This window comes from Lampetra planeri, chromosome 2, assembly GCF_965212315.1.
Source record: "Lampetra planeri chromosome 2, kcLamPlan1.2.h2, whole genome shotgun sequence".
NCBI classification, from domain to species: domain Eukaryota; kingdom Metazoa; phylum Chordata; class Hyperoartia; order Petromyzontiformes; family Petromyzontidae; genus Lampetra; species Lampetra planeri.
The window spans coordinates 35,591,938-35,616,007 of record NC_136108.1 but is presented as its reverse complement, the minus strand read 5'-3'; the positions used below and the strand labels follow the sequence as shown (position 1 = coordinate 35,616,007).

At 52.6% G+C, this 24,070-nt stretch overlaps 1 protein-coding gene across 2 annotated transcripts in view; it reads right to left on the bottom strand.

Moving 5' to 3' along the window:
* Positions 1 to 24,070, bottom strand: part of TG (thyroglobulin) — a 105,751-nt gene that overhangs the window by 62,804 nt on the left and 18,877 nt on the right. The window contains exons 14-29 of one of the 2 annotated variants that reach the window (XM_078614420.1): positions 23,478 to 23,599; positions 22,186 to 22,318; positions 18,082 to 18,279; positions 15,230 to 15,466; positions 14,267 to 14,442; positions 13,442 to 13,598; positions 12,469 to 12,660; positions 11,860 to 12,009; positions 11,320 to 11,448; positions 10,372 to 10,494; positions 7,367 to 7,482; positions 4,276 to 4,384; positions 3,726 to 3,923; positions 2,299 to 2,466; positions 1,470 to 1,613; positions 21 to 137 (exon numbers count right to left, since the gene is read on the bottom strand). In XM_078614420.1, the coding sequence (XP_078470546.1) occupies positions 21 to 137; positions 1,470 to 1,613; positions 2,299 to 2,466; positions 3,726 to 3,923; positions 4,276 to 4,384; positions 7,367 to 7,482; positions 10,372 to 10,494; positions 11,320 to 11,448; positions 11,860 to 12,009; positions 12,469 to 12,660; positions 13,442 to 13,598; positions 14,267 to 14,442; positions 15,230 to 15,466; positions 18,082 to 18,279; positions 22,186 to 22,318; positions 23,478 to 23,599 (2,469 nt within the window). The remainder of the gene's footprint in view (positions 1 to 20; positions 138 to 1,469; positions 1,614 to 2,298; positions 2,467 to 3,725; positions 3,924 to 4,275; positions 4,385 to 7,366; positions 7,483 to 10,371; positions 10,495 to 11,319; positions 11,449 to 11,859; positions 12,010 to 12,468; positions 12,661 to 13,441; positions 13,599 to 14,266; positions 14,443 to 15,229; positions 15,467 to 18,081; positions 18,280 to 22,185; positions 22,319 to 23,477; positions 23,600 to 24,070) is intronic. The other variant, XM_078614429.1, reaches the window with a different exon arrangement.

Genomic DNA, 24,070 nt, shown 5'->3' with positions numbered 1-24,070 from the left:
TAATTTCCACGAATACAAACCCTCGTCTTGTGGTGAGTGGTAAGACGCATCCTCCTCCTCCTCTCCGGCCAGCTCCCCGGGCTGAGGTGTGTAGGCCTTGGTGTGTAAGCAGACATCGCGTGGCCCAGCTTCACTGCCTGCACACAAACGAGAGTACGCACCGTCGATATGCCCATTGCATCGCCAGTGTCTAATTAACAACTACAACGGAAAGGTGCAGCCCCGCAATTGCTTGCTCACGTCACCGCTGGCAGAAGGGCCTCTACTATTTAGTCTATGCTTTCACGCTGCCCAGACGTCTTGGAAGAGGTAGGAGTACCCACACTTTACCCCACCGCTTGTGAACATACACGGTGGGATTTAAGAAACGTGCACCGTTGCCCAGGTGGATTGCAAGTACGGCGTGCTGAGCATTACAACCACGACAACAGCAGCAGCAGCAACCCTCAACAGACGAGCAGAATAAATAAATAACTCACGTCTAACAACAACAACAACAACAGAAAACAACCCACCAGGAATTCAAATAAAGGCGCGTGAGAGGCAGTTACTCGGACAGCGCGTTGCACGGCGCGAGCTGAAATGTGCCTCGTCATCACGGATCACTCAGCTCGCGAGTAAAGCCGCTATTGAGGGATAATTCAGCTCGGTGAGTAACGCGCTGGCAACGTCTTGGGCCGGCATCAGCGCGCGCGGCAATAAAGACGTCGCCTTCAGTGCATCTTCCTCGCGAGCCGCTGCGCCTCGCGACGGGCGCTCGCTCTGCCCGCGCGGCAAAGCGCGGCGAGCGTTGCACGAGCCGCGGCGAAAGCGCAGTCGGACATTTATAACGGATATGCATGTTGAACATACATGCACGGGCGTGAAAATAGAGAGAAAACGTGACGGTCACAATTCAGCGAGTGGCGTAGATTGTTTGCAGGGCAGGACGGTGACATAACAGAAAGTATTTGCGGGCACTGAACATGTTCTTTTCTTGACGGATGCAATCACACGGTGATATTTGACAGTGTTCACAACCCCTGTCTCCTACTGGATACACAATGTCGTTGCGTCCCTACAACAACAAAAAACAACACAAATATGACCTCATATTTTCTGATACATTTTTAATAGACAGTTTTCTGGGGTCCTCCACTGCGCTGCCCCACGCCCCCTGTCTTCCTCCCCCTTCCCTGCTGGGGACGGTGAAGATGAGGGGGGGGGGCGAAAATATTTTCCGGCTGTCTGTGCGCTACAGCTCGACGCAATGGCGGCAAGCATACCACGCAGCCATGTCGCTGCAACAACGTCGCTGCAACAACGTCGCTGCAACAACGTCGCTGCAACAACGTCGCTGCAACAACGTCGCTGCAACAACGTCGCTGACGGGCAGCAAAACTCTTTTTGGGCTCCCAAAGGTCAACGGCTAATGCTTCCGCGTCAAGTTGCCCCGCCGGTGTCGCGTGCCCACGGTGGCCAATCCCCACCTGCCCAGAGGTAGATCTGGCTGAAGAGGGCCCCGCCACGCTGCAGGTCCAACGTGAAGCCAGCCTCCAGTGGACCGCTCGAAGGCCGGGCCGCGGCTCGGGGAAGGCCGGCGTCCTTCTCGTACGCTCCCAGGTCTTTGAACGCTGCGCGGGGCACGGGCACGAGCGTCGTCAAAGAGAACGGGAAGATTCTGACGGCAAGCAAGCGCCAGCGCGGCTGGAGTTGTTCTTCCCTCGTCCAGCTCGTCAAGTCCCACTGGGTAGCCTGGTCCCCCCGGAGGTCCTGGCTGCTGGTGCATCGTGAGACACGTGGTGCATCGTCTGCAACGCTTTTCGACCGAGGTTGCAAATGTTTATGCGTTGGCGCCGTCGGTTCATGCGTAACGCGTGGGGGGCACTATCACTCTGGTGAAGATGATTCAATCTTTTTTATTCGTTGAGATGGGGCCAGCTGGACCAACGGGTCACACAGAATTCAGGCAAAAGACTAAAAGAGCCAATTAAGGACTATTTGTAAATATGTAAATTAATTTTGTACTGCAGACACCTTCCACGTTGCTGATTGATTACTCTCGACACCAAACGCGCGTGACGTCCGACCGTTTCGCTCCACGTTCCCGAGAACTTCGTCAGGATCCGAATATCGACTTCCCGAAGAAGCACCCAGCACGCGCAGCGGAGGCGCAGGCCGTCACGGCGAACGACTCGCGGCACAACCCCAGAGAACACATCGGAGCGCCGCACAGCGCAGCCGCGGGAACCTGGGCGGCGGCGGCGGTAGCAGCAGTAGCAGCAGCAGCGGTAGAAGCGACAGCGGAAGGTGGATTACTGGCGTTGTAGTGGACGCCGCCGAGGCTGAAGCCGAAGGTGCGGCTGGGCTTGTGCACGCGCAGCCCGGAGCACTCCCCGTCGCCGTACTCATCCGCCGTGCGCGGCCACCCCGGCGCGCGGCACGTGAGCACCGTGGGGCCCGAGAGCAACGCGCACACGAGCACGCCTGCCGAGAGAGACGCTCACGCAGCCATGCACACAACAACAACAACCATCGCCGGTCGTCACTAAGGGGCGGTGATTTAACCGCGGCGTTTTGTAGTGCAGCTGGCTAACCGCGACATTATCGCTCCCCACCGCTGCACATACACGCATGCACACGCACACACGCGTACGTAAAGTCAAAATTATTTTCTGATCAAATAAGCATTGAAGGCGGTGCCATCTCCCATTTGCAGGCCTGAGCCAATGGTAGAAATTCCACGTTCAGATATCACCTGCCACGAATTTTAGCAGTGACCACAAATTGAACCCAGGTCACAGAGTCGGCAGCGCATCACATCAGCACTCCCCATGTACATACACACACACAGATGCGGGCGGGCACACGCGCACTCACACAGCAGCACTGGCACGCTTTCACACGAGGGCACAAATCTGGGTGCTCCGTGCCAGTACACCACACGGGCACGGACTGCAAGGAGGTTTTGGCAGGGAGTTCAGTTGACGATTAGGCGATGTGGGCCTGCCACTGGGTATGACCCCTGCGGGTCTCACAGGGCTGCGAGAGCCTCTGCGTGCGCTCTGCCGCTTCGTGGCCGAGTTGATCAAGGCGTGTTGCCGTGGTGCAATGGCGACCGCACTGGGACTTGAGAGGCCGCCGATCCGATCTCCCGGCGCCTCCCTCTCCACCCGGCAGCATAAATGGGGACACCGCAATTAGGTGACGTGCAGTGGGGCAAAGCGTGGGTACTCACACCTCTTCTAAGACATCTAGCCAGCGTGGAAGAGTAGGCCGAATACCCTCTGGATCGCAAGTCCAGTCCGCTAAACATTACACTGCGGTGGCATCCCTCTGTGAGGATGGAGTACAGCATCGTGAGATGTGGCGAATCGTGTCGCCCACCCGAGTCGATGTACCGAGCAGCAGAGCCACCTGTCTTGGCTGTTTCAGAATCGCTCTCTATTCGAAGCGGCTGCCTTCCCAGTGAATCTGTGAGTCTGGAAGTCTTCCCGGGACATTAAAGGCCACGGTTTTTGTCGTCTGCGTAACGGTGCACCGCTCACGGCAAGGCGCTTACGCGCAGTTCTCCGCTGGACCGGCATTGCGAGATATTCTCCTTCCCTCGACAAGTTCCCGGCGTTTTGTTCGTTGGGCGGCGGCAACCCCAGGGAGTTTAATCGGGGACTGAGTTTGCGCCATGGATGAACGGGACCGGCTTGGTCAGCCGCCCTCACGCTCGCGTGCGCAATCACGGTCATCACCGTTGTCGAGCGGCAGCTCCTTGAGCAGGAAGCCGTCGCAGCACGCCTGCGCGCTGCACGCCGAGCGGCAGTAGAGGTGCGCGTCCGGCAGGGTCGTGGTGCCGGCTGGCAGGGCCAGTGTCCGATATGCGCCGCTCGCCGCGTTCCCGAAGCCCGTGGGGCGGTACAGTTGGCCGTCCCACGAGGGCAGCTCGTGGCCTGCGTGGAAATAAAAACGTCGGGAGTAAAAAACAAATCGATGTGTCTCCCCCGTGCTGCCACGCTGTTTGCCGGTGGCCCACGCTTGTCAGTGCGGCCGCGTAGGTTTTCGCGGTCGTGCTGCATCACACTACACGACGCGCGTTCGGGTCGTGCCGCTGGTCGGTTCGGCGACACGTCCGACGTTTCGCTCCACGTGCCTAAAAAGCACACCGCAGAGCTTACATGGAAGTATCATTGCTTGATCACTATGAACGTTTGCGGTTTGACCTGGGCCTTAAGAGCGGTGAACGCAAGACGGGATAAATCCGCCGCGTGCCATGGTGAGAGGACTCAGGGCACGCTCTCCTACCCTTCTTCCTGTAGACGGTGAAGACGGAGCCGGGAGAGAGCGACACTCGCGGGCGGCAACTGAGCCGCTCCACCCAGCTCGAGTCGGGGTCCCCGAGGAACCCAGGGGCCTGCGCATGGGGGGTTTGGGGGGGGGGTAAAGATGTCTCGGACAAATCACAAAGCGCCCGTGCGATTGTGCGCAGGGTGGGGAGCGGTGGGACAGTGGTTAGCGCACTGCGCTACAAACTCGGCAAACCGAGTTCAATGCCCGCTCAAGACCGATAACAGTGGCAAAGAATATCTGAACCTCTCCTGGGCCTCCACCTGGGTCAACTCAGCCTCAAATGAGTACTTGGTGCAGGGGTGTACAAATATCCCCACTGATGCTGGCCACCCACCCCCTCGTGTGCCGTGACGAACCTCCATGGGTGCTCACAAACGGCACTTGTCACAACAGTGTGTTCAGGGACGCGGTGCGGTGATGCATGCACTGGGCTGTAAACCTTGGCGACCTGGGTTTGATTCCAGGCCAAGGTCTAACATCAGTGGCAAGCGATATCTGAAGTGGGCATCCACCTTCACTCACTCGCATTGACCAGTGTGGTGAAGTATGGTCAAATAAACCCCCTTGATCAATACGGCATTGGGGAGCAGTGGATTTACCATCATACAGCAGTGAACTAACCGAGAAGTATAAATTAATATTTTTTTGTCCACAAAGTGTATGCACACACCTCTAACGAAGCATTTTGTTTAAGGGATAAATGCACAGCTTACATGTAGTACCGGCAGGCAAACAGACCGTAAGGTAAACAACTGATCCCACGTGAAGTGCTCATGCATTTATTTACAGTTTTTCGTGACTAACAGCTGAGACGTTTGCTCCTATGTGTGTAACTATCTCCCAATGAAAGGTTAATCATGTCAAAGCATCAACAACGGACATTGCAATGACCGCAATAAACACGACGCACTGCGAAATACCAAGCGCACTCTTCTCCTCGAGTGAGACACGCTCTGACACGTGCTCTGTGCTTGGTTTTGTTTTTGCTGGGTGGGTGGGTTTTGTGGAATGGACGAAGCTCCATTTTGTATTGTTGTTGTTGTTATTGTTGTTATCGTTATTATTGTTTGATGTATTGTTGTTGTTGTTGTTGTTATTGTTATTATTGTTTGATGTATTGTTGTTGTTGTTATTGTTGTTATCGTTATTATTGTTTGATGTATTGTTGTTGTTGTTATTGTTGTTATTGTTTGATGTATTGTTGTTGTTATTGTTGTTATCGTTATTATTGTTTGATGTATTGTTGTTGTTGTTGTTGTTATTGTTATTATTGTTTGATGTATTGTTGTTGTTGTTATTGTTGTTATCGTTATTATTGTTTGATGTATTGTTGTTGTTGTTATTGTTGTTATTGTTTGATGTATTGTTGTTGTTGTTGTTGTTATTGTTATTATTGTTTGATGTATTGTTGTTGTTGTTGTTGTTGTTATTGTTGTTATTGTTTGATGTATTGTTGTTGTTATCGTTATTATTGTTTGATGTATTGTTGTTGTTATTGTTATTATTGTTTGATGTATTGTTGTTGTTGTTATTGTTGTTATTGTTTGATGTATTGTTGTTGTTGTTGTTATTATTGTTTGATGTATTCCACTCGTGCACCCAGGAAAGCCTCGGGACTATTTCTCAAGGTTCTTGCAGCAGGGGCCAATGTTGCCATCTGTAATCCAAATTGAGTCATTTGCGGGGATTTCTTTTTCAACATTGGGATGATTGGGCAATACCAGTTACATTTCGTTTAGCTATGGGAGGAAACCAGAGAACCCGGGGGAAACCGGCGCAGAACAGGGAGAGAATAGGGAGAGAACGGGGGGAGGGATACACAAACTCGCCACAGAAAAGGTACTCGAGTCAGGAATAGAACCCAGGCGATACTTGGTGCGAGGCACAAGTGTTGCCACTGCGCCATCACCCTTCCAACACCAATCTTAATAAATCAAAGAGCTAAAAATTCCTCCTTGCGCAGTGCATTATGCTTCCTGTGTATACGTGTCTGGCCTTGGTATCTGCCAAGAATAATGGAAAGGATAAACAGTCGGCTTGGCAGGATCCCATAGACCTCGCTGACAAAGCACCCACGGCCTTGACACTAGCCATGCTGTGGACCTGCTTTAAGCGATGGCAAGCCCGGCTCTGCCAAAAATATGAAGCCTGCAGAATTATAAAAAATAATGTTTGTCAATTTGTCATTGCTGATGAACCCTAGTGCATGCCTATACAACTGCTGACAATATTTAGCAGTTGCTAGCACCTGCTTTGCAGATGCGCTGGCCAAATCTAAATATTGTGCATGTGCATTTCTCATTGCCAAATATCCTGGAATCAGGATCACACACAGAGACGCATGGGGAAACAATATATATCAGCTCGAGCCACCACACAAACAACTTATGTAAAGTTCCCAGCGACAGGTTATGCGCGGTATGGACATGAGTGATTGCCTGAAACCAGTGGGGGTGCTGGCATATCAGGGGCCCTCAGCTGTGACATGTTAACTACCTCGCCTGTATATTTGCAGTTTATATGTTCTCCCCGTGGTCGCGTGGATTTTTCTCCGGGTCCTCTGGTTTTCCCCTCCACATTTAGAAACATGCGTTTAGCGTATTTGGCTGCTCTAAATTTCCACGCGATAAGCCACTTCGTTGAGCTGTCATTTGTGGCCAGGTCGCTTCTGAAAAAGAGCTACGTAGCTCAGTGGGGCCTTACCTGGAAAAATAAAAAAAGTTTAGTTTAGTTTCAGTTGGGGGCCCTCCTTTCAATATATAAAGTCCTCGTGAGATTACGAAAGAGATATATAGGCAAACTATAGATGTAGTGAGATGTGAGAGATGTAGACAAGAGATAGATGCAGTGGCATGAAGAGATTTACAGCAAATATAGAGAAGATAGAGATGAATTGGCATTTTAATTTTAATTTGCTTGTTATGTTAGTTAGGATTTGAGCTGATATTTGGGCACTAAGCTTTTGCTCGGTTTTCTCATTCCTCACGCCGCCACTGCCTACAACCCAATGTCCAGCCGCAAGCTCCCAAAAAAGCTCCTTGCGTACCTCCGACGCTGTCTCGCACTGATAGCTTTCCCGCGAGCCGTTGTAGAAGTGGCAGGAGCTGACGTCACCCTGGGTGGAGAAGACGAGGAAGTCGCAGCGCTCTTCCTTCAGGCACTCTGCCAGAGACACGGACAAGGGCGCACGGAGCGATCGAGATCACACGCACGTCCTGCTCGCGATGCTGACACACGCGCGCGCACTTCGGACCTGTGGGTGGCTCGGAGGTCGGAGCTCTTGGCGGGCCCCACTGAGAACCTGGGTTCAAACCCAGACAGCTGCCTGTGATTAAACCAGACTCTCAAGTGTTGCGAGTTGATGATCTCAGCCCAGTCATCAATGACTACGTGACAACAAATATCACGTTAAATCTGATTCCGCACTTCGTTGGATGAAAAATGTCCAACTCTTGAGAACGGTAATTATCACTTCCACTGAACATTACTCTCAGTGGCAGGGTAGCCACACCAGAGCTGTTCCCTGCTGTGTTGGCCGGAGGTCACTTGGAGGAATGTCAGAGACCGCTCAGTGATGAAAACCGATTCAGTCGGCGGTTCCCTCACAAGAAAGGCTGCACTGGGGGTTCTTCATCCCAAGCGACGGCGCGGACCACACAATCAGAACAAAATTCGGGTTAAAGACCTTTTTAGTTATCCTAGCCGCCGTGCGGCGAGATAATGTCGTGGTACGCTGGCAACGTACACGTCGTAGACGTCAACTTACACTTAGCTTTTTCAATTTCGGCATGTTTTTTTTTACTGTAAAGCTAAATCTAGGTTATTCCTGTGTGTATGCTGTCTTCGTGCAATGTAAAGAAATCTGGCAACGATTAAATGTCATCCATGTGAAGCGCATGTACAGTGTCAAGGTACAATTGCATCACGTAAATTATTTATTTTGACGCGCACCACTGCACCATCAAGACCTCATCAAACCACGTAAAGCAGCGCGCCAGCGTGATGCGGCGCTGCGCAGCGTGAACATCAACACGGTTTGGCAGGCTCCGCTTCGATCGGCGACCGTGAAAGTGCGGCGGTGACGGGACAACTCCCGACGAGAACTCCCGCGCAAGTCGCCCGAGTCGCTTGTCTGGAACGACGAGCCCCCCGGGGGGGGGAGGGGAGTGGGGGGGGCCGTCGGCTCGTCGGCGGCCGTGAGCAACGGAACTTCCCCGGAGGCTGCGCGGCCTCGCTCTAGCCCGCCGCCACGGCCCTGAGGGGCGGCACCAAGGCTACAGAGAGTCACCGCCTCCTCCTCCTCCCACCCCCCACGCGATCGGTCTGTCAATTCGTTTGCGCGAACCCGTCGGCTTCCACATGCCGACCCGGTGAACCGCTTCTGCTCCGTTTAAAATAATATTTATTTTTCTGTGAGCGGTTGAGTTTTCAGCGGAATTAACGGTCAGTTTGACATCCGAACATGGCGAATGTTGACGCGCGAGTTTTTTCTTTCTTCCCAAACGCACGCGAGCGTATTCTGTGACTGGGCGTCCACGTGCAGCTGCTCCATCGATCCACTGCTAGATGAGGCCTTCCGCCTCCCTACGCCCCATGGGCCGTTAGGGATGTTTGATCGTGCTTTACCGTGCTGGTCGGTGCAAGATGGTAAAGGTGCGGATGAACGCAGAACAACAACAATGGACATTCGTGCACTGCTTTCTGCTGCCCAAAACGCCTAATGCACCACTCTGTTGGGCATGGTGGAAACCCATCCCTGGACTGTCCAGGTTCAAGCCTGCTCAGCTTCTGAGATCTGAACCGATCCGGGTGCATTCTTGGTGACTTGGTCAAAGGTGAAATGAAGTGTGTTCTGAAACGAACTACATTCTGAATAATGAGTTTTAACTGAAATGACCCTTGCAAATACATTGCACATCCAGATGGGAGAGTGATTAATGGCCCTGCCACACTCTCTGCTCCAACAGAAATTGCTTCAGTACCTCTGCTGCCAAGATGTGTAAATGTCAATAATAGGTGGCAAGCTGAAGAGGTTAACGCACTTACATCAACTCCAATTTTCGCAGGCAACGTTAGATCATACTTTCCTTCCCCACTGGAAACAATTTGACTTCAGGGTTTTGTTTGTGGGGGAGAACGAGACGGAAACGCTGTGCGCACGACAGAGCGACAAACCCACGTCATCCCGGTTCTTGACCATCAATGTCACCGTTCGCTGAGAAACGGATTTTCGAAATCCTCTCTTTTATAATCCTTCCAAATCCAGACATTTATATTTTGATTAGTTTTTGCACAGAAGCAAAAAAATATTCTCCGCTTGGCACGACACGCAGCTTCTTTATTAATAATATTGTTGGCGACGTTGTAAAGGAGGCAAATATCCAGGCATGCGAATTCATCCAACCACGTCTCTGTATGACGTCCCTCGATATCACACTCTTACAACAACGGGATATTGATGCAATTCACGCAGCTCGAATATTTTATCCAAAGCAACGGCACCAACCAGTCGCTGGGCAGAGCTCCGAAAAACATTCCAGTGGGATCTCCGGAAGGCGGTGCGATACCAGCACCAACCTCTACACATTGCTTTTGGCAGTGCAACAGACACTGCGGTCTACAATGCACTCCTACAGCGCCGTTGTCAATCCACTGCGGGTCATGGGTGTTGTTTAACAATTCCTCACCACGCTGGTCAGTGTGTGGTTTGGTAAAGATGGAGAGGACATAAATTGTAACATTATTAAAATGACTTAAGTTTTTTATAACGGTTGAAATGCAATAGTGGAGTACGATTAAAAAAAAAAATCCTAGAGACAATTTGTTACGTAAAATTAAATCATTGCCTATAACTGGTATTACTGACAGTCATGGGCCAAAATGAAGATAGTTTTTGTTGTGTTAACTTTGATTTGGATTTACATTTTGTATATCACATTTAAAACCCAGAACAGAAATAGTCAAGGTGAGTGGACCGTTTGGCATCCACCACGGGTGGTGTGTGCGTGTGTGCGCATGCGTACGTGTGTGTGTGCGTGTGTGCGATCGCACCTTGCAGACAGCGCGGCTCCACCTCCTGCACAGGCCCCGTCTCCGTTCGAATTCTCAGCGCCACTGCGTCCACCGCCCCGAGAACCAGGTCTTCCGATGGGACCTCCTCAAACATCCTGCGGACTGCGCGACGCACGCCAGAGCTGTGGTGAGAGGCATCGCAGTACTGCACGTCCACGCAGTTGATCGACTTGACCAATCAGAATAATTACCTTTAATAGTGCCGTGGTTGGCATGGGCACCTGGTGCAAGGAATAGAAATGGGGCACCCTGGCTGGCTTCATCCCTCTTCCTTGCCCGGCATTTGGTCCTCTCTGGCCTGGGGGCTGCGGTGCAGTTGCACCGCCTGCACACTCGGCAGCTACGCCACTACCACTCACTCAGGAAATTATCACTGAGTCTCAAGGGTCTATTACAGGAGGATATTCTGTGGGGATGTTTGGCTTATTCAATTCGTGAGTGTTTGGCTTTATGTGGGAGTAAAGCGGAGTACAGGGAGAAAACCCACACGTACCAAGGGGTAATACTCAAAGCTTCGTACAGTTAGATTTAATAATCCATTGCTCTACTGCCCTCACCACCTTACACCGAGCTAAGAACACTTGGAATTTCAGGGAAGTCTCCCATCCATGTCGGCTCAACCCTGCTTTTATGTTTCCCATATGCAATACATCGACTAAGCCGAACTCAGGAGGTGACAAACACTACCCAGGGACGTTCCCCCACCTCGCGCTCGAGGTAACTTGTAGGGGCTCCGCCCTGGTGGACACCTGGTCGAGGTTGCTGGCCAGTACTTGACCCGCTACGCGACTACTCCAGCCGTAGTCGACTCGCACTCCCACGGCGGCTCTTCGTGCCACGCGGGTGCCCCGGGCGAAGCGGGTGTTTGCGCAGGCCTGTGATGGCGGCGAGCGTTATTCGTGCTTGGCCTACGAGCGGTGTGTTCACCTTCATCCTGGCCTCCCTTGGCCGGCTTCTCTCCCTCGTAGAGGCCCTCTGGGTCGCAGTAGAGCTCCACTCGCTCGCCGGCCCCCAGCTGCCCCCGTCTCAGAGCCTCCCGCTCGCACGGCGTCCGGCCTGCGGAGATAGACGTCCCCCGCTCGGGTTTGCGTAACTCACCCTACCGAACATCTGTGAAAAATAACTTTATAGCTTACTAGTTTCCTCCAGTATACATAAATATTCTGATTCCGAGTCCCGGTTTCCCATCTGAAATGTCAAAGCGTCTTCCTGCCCCAATGAGCGCGGGGCAGCGTTCGTCTATTACACCTTCAACAGCACTGCTCGTTGCTGGCCGCTCGGCGTTTTTGTGCCTTTTTGACCTGTGCTCAGAAACCCTCGTTATATTTACAAATACATTAAAAACAACAGTCCCGGTTGGAGAATCCAAAAGTCCCCCAACCGCAGAGTGTGAATGAACGTAAAGGAGACGCGACAATCTGTTCCAACCGTGGGAGCGTCGTAGGGCGGTCGACGCGCAGCACCTACACTGGGAGGCGGCGGCGGCGCCGGTGGTCAAGGTGCCGGAGTCGGCGGGGCACGGCGTGCAGGCCGTCTGCCCCGGCTCGTCCTGGTAATGATCGGTGGGGCACGGCGCGCAGACCCCGTCTCTCCACAGCGAGCCCCGGGGACACGCGGCTGCGCGGCGAACGACACGGCGGGGGTCAGGCTCCGTTGAAGTGGAAATCTTAATTTTGTTTTGAATTTGGTTACACATCCAAGCACTATCCAGGCTCACAGGGATGGCGGGGGTTAGGCTCACCTTCGGACATCCACTGTTGACTCCCCACAAAGTGGTATCTATTTTATCAAAACGCGAGGAATGCTGGGCTCAGGCAACTCAAACACAGGACAAGCCACCACTACCGTGACAACTTTGCAATAACACTCTTGATGGTTTTTACACATATACAGCGCGTCTGAAAAGTACTTAGCCGATTTGTGGAACTGCCCGTGGGCATGGGACGTGTTCATGGGACGTGTCCATGAGAAGTGTTCTTTGGATTTTTTTGTGGGGACGTGTCCGTGGGACGTGTCCGTGGGACGTGTCCCTGTTCACGGGACGTGTCCGTTCCGCACCAGGGTCGCGCGACCCACCGCATCCTTGCGCGATGCGCACATAGCCCGGCTCGCAGGCCATGCGGAACGCGGGCGACGTGTCGTAGAGCTCGTCCTTGCGGAAGCGGGCGGCTCCCTCGGAGGAGTAGTCGCGGCCGTTGAGCGCCAGGCGGTAGCCGCGATCGTCCAGCAGCTGCGCGAAGCGCTGGGCGTGCGCAACAAACGCACGCTCTGTGCGGCAACAAAGAAAGATCCCCCCCCCCCCCCCGTAGCTTTAGCGAGACTTTTTGGGAAAGTGCTGTTAGCGTGCACCTAATGAATACCAACGTGGCACACGAGGGGGTGGGTGGCCAGCACCATGTCTGGCCAATGCTAACACACCACACTCGGTACTCATTTAAGGCTGAATAGATCTAGGGGAGACCCAGGACAAGTTTAGATAATTGTGACTGGTGTTGGCTGTTAGCGGAAATCAAACTCGGGCCGCTGGGTTCGTAGCGCGTTAACCGTTGCACTGCTGCACAGCACGCACAGACGTGCAACGCATGTCAACTCCTCTACTGCACCACCACACAGATCATCATACTCATCATCTCTCACGATCCTGCGATGTTCTCGCTTGCGGAGTACCCGGAGGAAACCACACATTGCGAGGGGGGCGGGGGGGGGGGGTAATACTCAACCCCCGTACAGATGGAATTCAGATGGTAATTAATCCACTTGCTGTGCTGCCGTCGTGCCCTGGCCGTAAGCTACGAGATGGGGACATCGACGCCCATGGGTACGGAGGGATTTTTGCAAATGTGTGTGACCCACCAACTCTCACTGCCACCACCACAGAGCTGGCTTACAGGTCACGTGCAACATCGCGCCAGGCACGATTATGTACCACCGATTAGCACGATTGGGTCCGTACGGTGCGAAATAAGTTCAAAGCATGCCTACATACATGCAAACAGGCCAGGACACAGACAGATATACGTGCGTGCGCCGTATATGAGCGAGCGCTGACCGATGTTGTGCAGGTCGGGGTAGCTTTGGACCGGCAGTCTCGAGAGCGAGCTCCTCCACGTGACGTTCACCAAGAGGCGCAGCGCATCCTGGCACCGCACCCGCACGGAGGCGGCGTCGCACACCGCCACCGCGCCGGAGCCTCCGCCTGGGGCCGACTGCACGCGCGCACGCACGGGGCAGGGCGGAGCGGGCAAGCACGTGGGCGCGTGTGGCAAGGTGCTGAAAATCATTGCACGTGGCGACAGACATCGCTCCGGCTCAACCAGGTGGGGCTAGGTGGTGGTCAGCTCCAGCTGGGGGGTGAGTGCTGCCCTCTGCTGTGTGGACCAGAGGTCACTTGAAGGGATCTCAGCGGTAGGTCTGTGATATCCACTTCCGTGGGCTGTTGTCTAGCGGAGAGATATGCACTTTTCTGAGAGAGATCGGACTCAATATTTTGTCTCATAACACGATCCCAATTGCACAATAATAATAAAAAAACATTTGATTAGATTTTTTATTCTCGAGAGAAAAAAGTCAAGCTGAGTGGTGGTGTTTGCTTAAGTTCTTAAGGGGATGCCCATTGCTGTCGGGAATTCTGAAACTGTGAAGGAAATTCCATATTACAATGACGAGAACAGGCAAGGCCAGATTAACGCAAGGGCTTAAGGAACTGTAGCTCTATGGCCGCGGATTTTGAGCAAGTGGTGGCGATGCTATTTCGGGTTCAGTGAGGTAAACGTTACATCACGGCAGCTTCCCACCTTCGCATTACATAAATACATGCACCCGCGCGTTCACAGGCCGCGCACGTGCGCGCTACCCCGTAGCGTGTGTGACCCACCGCTGGTACCTGCGCGCCATTGGAAAGGTGACAGAAGCCCCGGGCAGTGAGGTCTGCGAGCAGGAAGGAGTTGAATGATTCCAGGAGGCCCTCGTATTCCGGGTTGCACACCTTCTCCTCCGGGAAGCGCAGCGTGAAGGAGATGCTCAGCTGCACCGCCTGCCATGGGTGGATTTCTAGGGGGTTGGCAACCAAAGCAATAAGAAGAGACAATTTTTTCGAATTCGGTAAAAAAGAAAAACTCAATCATTCAAGAGCCGCGACGCGCGTGAAAACGAGACGGTGGTCCTTGATGAATAACGTCACGAAGAAGCAGCATGCTGCTGGCCCCTGGGTTAGACGGTGGGAGGGCGAGTCAGGCATAAAGGCCATAATGATAATAACAATTTGTAATTTGTAACACGTACAGTTTTCATTCACTCTCAGAGAAAGAATGATTTAGAGGCGCGGAAAACGACAGCTGAGAGGGAAGGCAGAGCCAGAACTGGTGCCAATACTCTCCCAAGCTCTGTGGTCCTACATTGGCATGTTTGGGCAACTCCCTGACTCACTAGAACAATTTCATGACAATTGTCGACAGCAAACGTTACTGGCCAACAGTTGCCACGGCATTTCCTTTTGTAAACATGTAATGGCCTGAAATGAGAACAAATGTGATTGCAGCTTCCCTCTGCGATAAAACAAATCTGGGGTGGCAACTTCCAATCATATAACAGACAGTGGGCACGTGACTGCTTGATGTCAAGCGCTCTTCATTTGAGAAATGTCAGCTTCAAATCAGTGCGCATGAGTGGGGTGTGGACAGATGAAAAATAAAGCCTTCCGCTCAATTACCTCTCTGATAGTGCTCACGTTAATCTCTTTGCTTAACCTTAGACACATCCACGCCGCCGGAAACCGCCATTAATCTCTGCGCACGTTCCGGGCGCGGTCCAACGTGTAATTGACCGCGATGGCGGTTACCCTGGCAAGCGTCCGGCTGTGGCGATGACCCGATCCACTCCCCGCTAGTGGCGTTACACTGGAACTCTTGCGGCGCACCACCACCATGGCTGGCGCCGTCCAGGGTGCGCGCAAACCCACGCAGGCACGCCAGCGAGCACCGCTGCAGCCCGGCGGCAGCGGCGTTGGTCCCATCCTCGCACACCAAGGCCCACCCTCCCACACGCCTCTCGTCTTGGGGCAGCTGGCACCGCGGCTCTGAGAGCAGAGAGCGTGGAGCGGAGGAAGAGAGAATCGATGAAGTCACAGAGAGATATGAAATCACAGGGAGGTCGCGAACAAACTCATTGAATCCCCATCTCGCCTCTGTACACCGGGCAGTGAGTCGATCGTCAAGTTGCTTGTGTCCGGGTACAGTGTGGGTGCTGCCATCTCTTCCAATACGTCTGGCTAGCGTGGAAGAATAGGCCAAATACCCCATTAAAGGCCTCTCTGGTACTCGTTCTAGTGGAGGTCCTTTCGTTAGCAATGGCATCAGCAATAAATAATGCATTTCCACATAATGCCCATGAGTTTGTGTCCAAAAATTAGGTTTCAGTTTGGTGTTTTAACAACTTAACTGTATATTTTGGTTCTGGCAAAGGAGGTTCCATGATTCTGGGATGATGTTTAATAATTGTACAAAAGGTGACGCGACGGCCGGTTTGTTAATCCACTGCTGGATGAGAGCCACTCCAAGGATTCAAGGGGGTTAGTCAACCATCCTATATCACGCCAGCCAGCGCACGCCGGCCAAGGCAGGCAGCACAAACGTGGGGGCATTGTGAAGCACGGTAACGCCATCGTTCCCTGGGACACGTGGGATGGTCAGTGACAGCTCAATGCATCGGTTTATCTCACGATGATTTTTTTTCTGTGTATTTCCATTCCAGGAATTTTCAGTAACAACCCTATTTAGGCTGACACACAAACCCTACTGCTGAATTAATTTTTACAAAAATATGTCAAACCGGCAGTGTAGTTTGTTTCGCATCCACATTGTCGTGTTTAAAATTGTGCTGAATTGCACTTTAGAGGACTCCACGGTCTCTTGGGTGGTCTTCCCCTTAGAAATGTGCTGTGGTTAACGAGTACACGAGCAAAGGAGATATCTCGAACGTGAGTACACGGACAGTTGCAGCCCAAACGACGGTCCGGGCCAACTTGTGATGTGCTTCCACGGAGACCGTTAATGATAATATTTATTCCTTTGCTCATTGCGCTCAAAAAGCCCTCTCTCTGGAAAGGGTGGAAACAAATCCACGAGCGATGATTTAGAATCAGCGCGGCGACGCTGTTCTCTCGCGGCTCTCGGTGATTGATGCTTCGTTTGTTCAGCAATGCTGCCTGGCACCTTGCCAGGTGACTTTTACACGACTTAGCCATAGATCATAATGCTTAAAACTACGAACACGTTAATTTATGTGCCGGCCGCAAGGCGTTTTTTTAAATATAATATAGCATCCTGCTGATATAAATACCATATATCAGAAAAAGTTATCAAATCTGCGGAGAAAAATACATTCTTTGCACTTCTGTGAAATAAATAAATGAACGTTTGAAATTGCCGTTGCAATTTCCAAGAGTTGTGTGTGCGCAACTGGGGAAATCAGTGGTGGTTGTCCTATGGATGGACGTTCCCCCGTCAAAGGAACAGAGAATTTCCACCGCCGTATCAGAGCTGTAAACAGGATGTGAGCACCGATGCCTCAAGGCTCATTTGAGCAGAACGTGAGATCCACGTTGACTTTGAATTCGGCTGCCTGGGTGCGTGGGAGTTCCAACAAGGCAGCGCTGCAGACTTCAAAGCTCGCATGGTCAGTGTGTAAATTCACATTCATCAATGATCGTGACACCAACATAAGCCAGATACATTTACACGCACTCTCCCGCCATCAACTCAAGTGTTTACAATTACAAGCAACTATGATCACGCTTGTTTTGTATTCATCGTCAGAATCGGCCAAGTTCAATCCACTGCTGGACGAAGGCCTCCCTCCAACTATCGCAATCTCTCACAATCCTGCGATATGATAATCCACCGGGCACGTGCATACGAGCCGATTTCATCGCTCCATCTCCCCGGCGGGCGTCCTCTCTTGACGAGTCGCATTCCACCGCTGCCGCTCGATCACGAGTGGTGAGCACCGTCCCTGCGAGCGACGCGTCGCGCCCAAGCCCACCGGCTTCTCCCTGCTGCAGTTTGAGTGACGTCTCCGCCGTGCGCGACGTTTTCCCTTCGCCTCTCAATGTAACTCCGAGCGTACACATCCCCATGCGTCTCTGCACACTTTAGGATCACGTTGAATTGGTTTGTTGATGACCAATGTTTCCTGACCACGCGTCACAGCAGGCAATGGGTTTCCTTCCTTTGTTCATTCACAGCTCGTCTAAAATGAGGCAATATATTTCACAGAATTCATTAAAATATTCAACAGTATATAATTGCCTGGTTTTGCTATAAATCATTTCAGTGATAACTCACCGGTGGGCTTGTTTATTTACTCACACGTGTAGTTATTTTATTTTATTTTCATGAGCTGCAAGAGACATCATTCGGGGTTTTGATGATGCAAGAGGAGGGTTTTCACCTCACCTCATGTATTTGGGACACATCACAGGAAGGCGAATACCTCACAACTCCAAGAGAATGCATCGCCGTGAGTGCTGTACACATCAAGTGACAAAAACCGGGACTCCTTCATATTTTGCGGGAAAACAAAAAACAAATGTGGGACCGCTCCCACTCAAGAAGGCGAGGCCAGGACGGCTGGGCGGGGGGCGCGGGGTGTTGGGGGGGGGGGCTGGTGACGTGGGAGAGGAGCCGGTGGTACCGTGGCAGACGACGCCCGGCTCCCCGGCGTGCCGCCGCGTGCCGGGGATCTCCTCCCCGCCGGCGCTCGCGCACCAGCACGTCCTCTCAGCGCACTGCCGCGCCGCGTAATCCCCGCGGGAATCGCACTCGGGCACCGATCCCAACCCGGCGTCGCGCAGCAGGGCCTGCCGCCGCCGCAGCTCGCACAGACTCGGGCCTGGGGAGCAGAGAAACGTGGCAGCAGGCGCACGCACGCACGCACGCGAGAGGGTATTTATTACCACGGACACAGCTATTCCCAGAAAGTGCACAATGAGGCAGATTTCGCGTCTTGGCACCGCATCACACGGCGGCGAAACTCTGCCAGCGACGCCGCTTCCCTTCGCACCGTTGAGTTGCGCGGACGTGCGAAACGCCGAGTGCCGCGGGGAGCGAGCGAGTGACCCGCGTGTCGTTGGGCGCTCGATGTGGTCCGCCGTCGGGGGTTTGTTGATGCCGATTCTTGCACCGGTGGGGTAAGCGTGGCCAGGCAGCGCCGAGGTGCAGCGCGGGAATACGCAGAGCGGTCAGAGGCTCCCCCGGCTGCTCGCGGCATCAAATGCAGAGCCACCACGGGGAGTCGGGAGTTCGCGTGAAGCGCTTCCGCCGCGTGGTCCAAGGGACCCGTCGCCGCACGGCCGTGCTGCGCAGCTCTCTCCGGTGTGCTCGCGGCTTGTTCCGCGAGTTGTTCCGAGTGATGCCCAACGTTTCGCTCTGCGTTGCCGGGAGTGCTCGCTTCCGGAGGAATCTCCCCGGCACGTGGACCAGAATGTCGGACATCGTGCCCGAACAGCACGCGGTAAATAACCAAACGCACATCGGAAGGCCGTAAGTTCATCGTACATCGGTTCCGTGGCAATGCTAACCCGGCCCGACCTAGCGGCCGACCCGTTGGGCGGTTCACGACGCCGGCCGCGTACTCGGCCTGCGAGCGATGCAGCAGTGGCTTGGGAAAGCAATTGCATTTTTATATGCGTACATGCAATATACAACGAATACACGTTGCAATAATGGTACCAGTGGTGTCTTAACATTACAAGAGGAGGATACAATATACAATGCAATTAATGCAGCTTCTAAATGTGACAGCATCTCAAGAATGCTGTACAGGAACAGTGGGAACATTTATGCTTCTAGAGAGAGGCAGCCAGTCATCGGCCGAGAGGAAGGCCCTGGGGCAGGACTTGAACAGGGGCAGGGAGTCAGCAGCACGGGCCACTGGGGCAAGGGAGTTCTAGACAGTGAGGGCAGCAGAGGAGAACGAGCGACCTCCCACTGAGCGAATGAAAGAGCCCCGGTAAGCGTTTGGAATACAAAGCGAAGTCTGAAATATAAAAAACTAGCGAGCTGCCAATGTAACATGGAAACTGGGCTTGCGAAGCAGTGAGTCACTCGTGCATCGCAGCTTGGTTGTGTTTGTTCGCAAAGATGCAAACACAAGCGGCATGCCCCATCAAGTCGGGAGCACGAGAAACGGCGACGTGCGTGCTGGCAGGCGGCAGACTGAGCGGGCACATGGACGCCCAAATCCACCGTAGGTCACGGTGGATCCTCTCGGATTGCTGAACATGTGCTCAGCCTCACCGAGGCAACATCGGAAATGAAGTGACGTTGTTTGACTCCTGCTCAACGTACTAAGCAGACTTTTGGGATAGTTTCATGGCCCATCGTGCCAAGTCAAATATTCCTCGTCAAGTTACGTAAAAAGTGCCCGTAAGCATATCAGCAGGACCTTTCAAAGCCCATATGTGGTCAATAAAACAATGATTCTTTGTAAATGTATGGCTAAGTTCCTCTCCGACAAACACTGCAAATCCTGTTCTGCGTCCCCAGAGGGCTCTGACTGCAGTGGGGGGTCAGAGCAGCCGCGGTTCAGGATCTCACACACGGCACTCCGCGGTGGCTGCGATGTTTACCACTTCTGGGCCCACCCTAGATCGACTCAGCCTCAAATGAGTGCCTGCTGCGCTGTGCAATCGTCGCCACTCTGGGGAAACGAACGTGGCCCGACGTGGTGCTAGCTACTTCATACTTTCGTGCGCCGTGCCGGCCTTCATCAGTGTTCGCGAACAACACTTGCCACAGTGGTCTGTGTGGGCTATGAAGGGGAATTGTGGTCTTTGGTGTCGGTGGTGCTGATTGTGGTGATAGTAGCCGAAGTTGTGGCTTATGATTATGAAGTCGATATTGAGAGATTATATTTGGTGATGGAATCTAGCTCGGCGGCACTGTACGCCGTGCCGACCTTCATTGGTGCTCGCGAACAGCACTTGCCCCAGCAGTCTGTATGGCTACACAGGGGATCTTTGTCTTTGGTTTCGGCGCTGGTGGTGGGGGAAGGGTGGGTAGGAGTGTACGAATACGATGGCGGCGTTGCTTATGTTCAATGCAGAAGCCTGCAGCTGGAAAAGCAACCTTGTCCACCCCCCACCAGCCCCTGCACACCCCCGCCCCCACTACCAGCCCCCCTCTCCACCCCCCCCTCTACCAGCCCCCCCCCCCTCCACCAGCCCCCCCTCCACCGCCCCCCCTACCAGCCCCCCCCCCCCTCCACCAGCACCCCTCTCCACCTGCCCCCCCCCCACCAACACAAAATGCAGTCCTAAAGAAATGAGCTTTAAATCTAAATGTAAAAGTGCATAGCTCCCGTGGCTTCCAAATATCGGAATGCAGATGATTCCAGACGGCCGCAGAAGCGCATCTGAAAGCGCGCGATGCAGTGACCGTCTTTGTTCGACGGCCAGCGTTGTGACCCGCAGTGTTTGGTGGTCGTGGTAGAACAAAGTGTGGTGGTTGAGACAACAGTCTGGAGGAACCCAATGCACAACACGGGTGGAAGAATGAACGAGTGAAGTTCTCAGAAGCGGTAACCACATTAGTAGCCAAAGAAGAGTAGCAAGGAGAGCTCACTGACCGCCACCGAGCGAGTGACTGAACCTTGAGGAAGAGAGAAGAGGAATCTGCCCAACGTCACGCTCTCAATATCCCACAAAAATGTTTTGCCGCCAAGCATAACGGCATTTTTTCACCACCAGGGCACCATTCAAACACATTTCCTTCAAGGCCAGCACCGTCTGGAACGCCGTGGCGCGATTGTGCGGTGTCTGCTTCGTGTGGATTTCGGCGTGTTTTGATGGCCGTGCAACTGCACTTGATTGTCTACGCTCGCGTGTGGGTACTGCAAGTCCGCTGTTTATTTTATGAAGCACATCGGAGGATATTTATACAGAAGTAATTTTTCTCATGGTTATTTTTAAAGAGCAGTCAAAACAAGCTGATGTCCAGACTGGATACGATTAATAGTGCATTGTTATTCGTGACACTAGCACGCCATTACATAACGATGTCAATTCACCGTTGAGATTGAGTGCAGCGAGATGTGGTGCACTGGATGCAGGCGACCTGAGTTCACTTCCTGGCCATGGGCCATGACTCATACATGTGAGGCAAGTGCTATCTCAACTGCGTCTGGTCCCTCCAATTGCTCTTCACAGACTCGCACTGACCAGCGTGGTGAAGTATGGTCCAACAACCCCCATGACTATCGTTGGGAGGCTTCCAGCGGTGCATTTTCAAAGGGCCGTACGTAATTACATATTCACGTGAGATGAGGCCATGGTAAAATTGTAAGCTTGCTGGAATTGCAATCCAGAGGTCACCGGTTTGAATCTCCTGGTGCAGCAGTTTAAACCGCCTCAATCTGTCCACCCAGCAGTAGAAATCGGCTTACACCACAGTTAGTTGATGGGCGGGTCAGGATATTTTTCTGAATTTTAAAAGAATGTGTTTATACCAGAGGAATCCGATGAGCTATGAAGCTATTTTAAAATCATCCCCAGTCGTTTTACAGGGTCACGAGCGGTGGGTTAAAGTGTGGGGAAATTCCACCCTCTTTCCCGAGACGTCTGGCCATCGTGTAAGAGTAGGCCAAAACACACCCTCTGACAGTGCGTTCTCGTGGCGGCCCTTTCCGACAGCAGTGGCGTGAGCCGGTGATTGGCCCGGCTCGCACCGTCGCCTGCCACGCGGCGCGCCGTGGGTACGCGAAGGGGGTGGTGGGGGTGGTGGTGGTGGGGGAACTCACAGCGAATGTCTCCGCTTGGGTCGTCCCTGCCCAGGGGCTCCGCCTGCTGTCCGCTCGCGGGATCCACGCACCACGAGCGCTGCTCCAGGCCCGACTCCGAGTCGCGCTGCCGCGCCTCGAACTGCCCTCCCGCCTGGCGCCACGGGGACGGCACGGCCCGGGTGAATGCGGGAGTGGGTGGGGGGGCTTTAGGGCAGTATTCTTCACTCATTTTAAGTGGGGTGGTGGGTGCACTTTCACAGATGTCTTATCGTTGAAGGCCGCCACACATTTGAAACCATTGGGTGTGACAAGCAGCACGATGATGTGTTATTTACGAATCTCACCACATTCATCAATTCCACTACCTTCAAAGAAAACAAAAACTATATTATGCGACGTTTCAGGCAATGGCTCATTTTCATAGTACATCAACAGAAGGTTGTTTCGACTGTGATTGATCTTTACAATGAGTATCACATTTTAAAAATGAGAATCAGAATTTTAGATTTGAAGCTTTCGTGACTGCAAGGATTCATACTCTTAGGTGTTTTCGGTAAAGACACGTAGGTAAAAATAATAATAGTAAAAAAAACAATAATAAATACATTTATTTATTCTTATTTATTATTGTTTTATTTTACTATTATTCTTTTAACCTACATGACTTTACCGAAAAAAGTCTAAGAGTATGAGAATCAGAATAACCAAGGTGAATTGCAATGGGGTATTTGGCAGGCACTGGGCATGGGCGGTGGTGAAAAAGTCAGCGAGGACCTCCCACCCCCCACAACTCCCAACAGCCCCCGCATGTGACGTTGTCTCACAAGGCCACGCGTCTCGCCCTCCGTCACGTTGGCTCGCTGTGTGGCTTGAAACCGAACGCGAAGGCTAAATATTTCGGAGCGTTACATAAGCCACGAATATGCACCATTTTTCCGAACGTGTGAAGCCTCACAGTGGTCATAGGGAAGGCCACCCCGCGCCAAATCATCTCGTTAGTACGCTCGGTATTATTTGCAATATTCTCGTCGCGCGAGGAGCTAAATGTCACAAAGTCTGCAATAGTGTCACAGAAGGGGCGATGATTGCTTTGTGTTTTCCCAGTTGATCAATTTGCGGTGTCAATTTTCCAAATACGCCGGCACGCGCGACCGCGGGGATTGCACCACGAGCAGCAAACGTGCTTACGGCTCGGCCACGTCACTGCGGTCGAGTTCACAAACAGCCAAGCCAAGCTCGCCCACAAAGAACCGTGCTTCGGGGCTCACCATAACAACGCAGACAGCGCCCGGGGTGGTGTGAGGCCTCACCGGGGTGCAGGCCGGTGTGTGTTTGGTGAGGACTTCAATGGAGCTGCCGTTTTCCACGGAGCCCAAACTCTTCCAGCCGGTGAGAAGAGCCTCGGCACGGGCTCTCTGGCACAGTGTGGCGCCTGGACGGGTCAAATAAGTCACGCGACCGCGTTAGTTTATCAGTGAACGCATTTTAGCCAGGAAGGTAATCGACAGCTAAATTATAACTTATTTTTATTTTACATGAAGGGAAAAGCTACACCAAAGTTACATGCAGAAAGTACCAAAATATGTATAATTTTAACCTGCTGTGAAGAACTGCTATTACCAAAAAATGTTTCCGATTATAAATATTTCCTTTGAAGGCCACTATTATTGATGGATGTGGCAATTGTTTTGCTATATATGCGCGTACACGATTGCCAACGCAGTGTCACCAAATATGTGTTGAAATCTCAGAAGTGGAGTTAGGAAAGGTGAGATGGTCTTTGTCAAAGATATTGACAGAGACATGAACATCCAGTGTAGACGAGTGTGGAAAAGGATGATGCTGAACACCTCATTGTAGGATGAGATTGCAAAATCCTGTGCAGGGAAGCCATGTGAACATC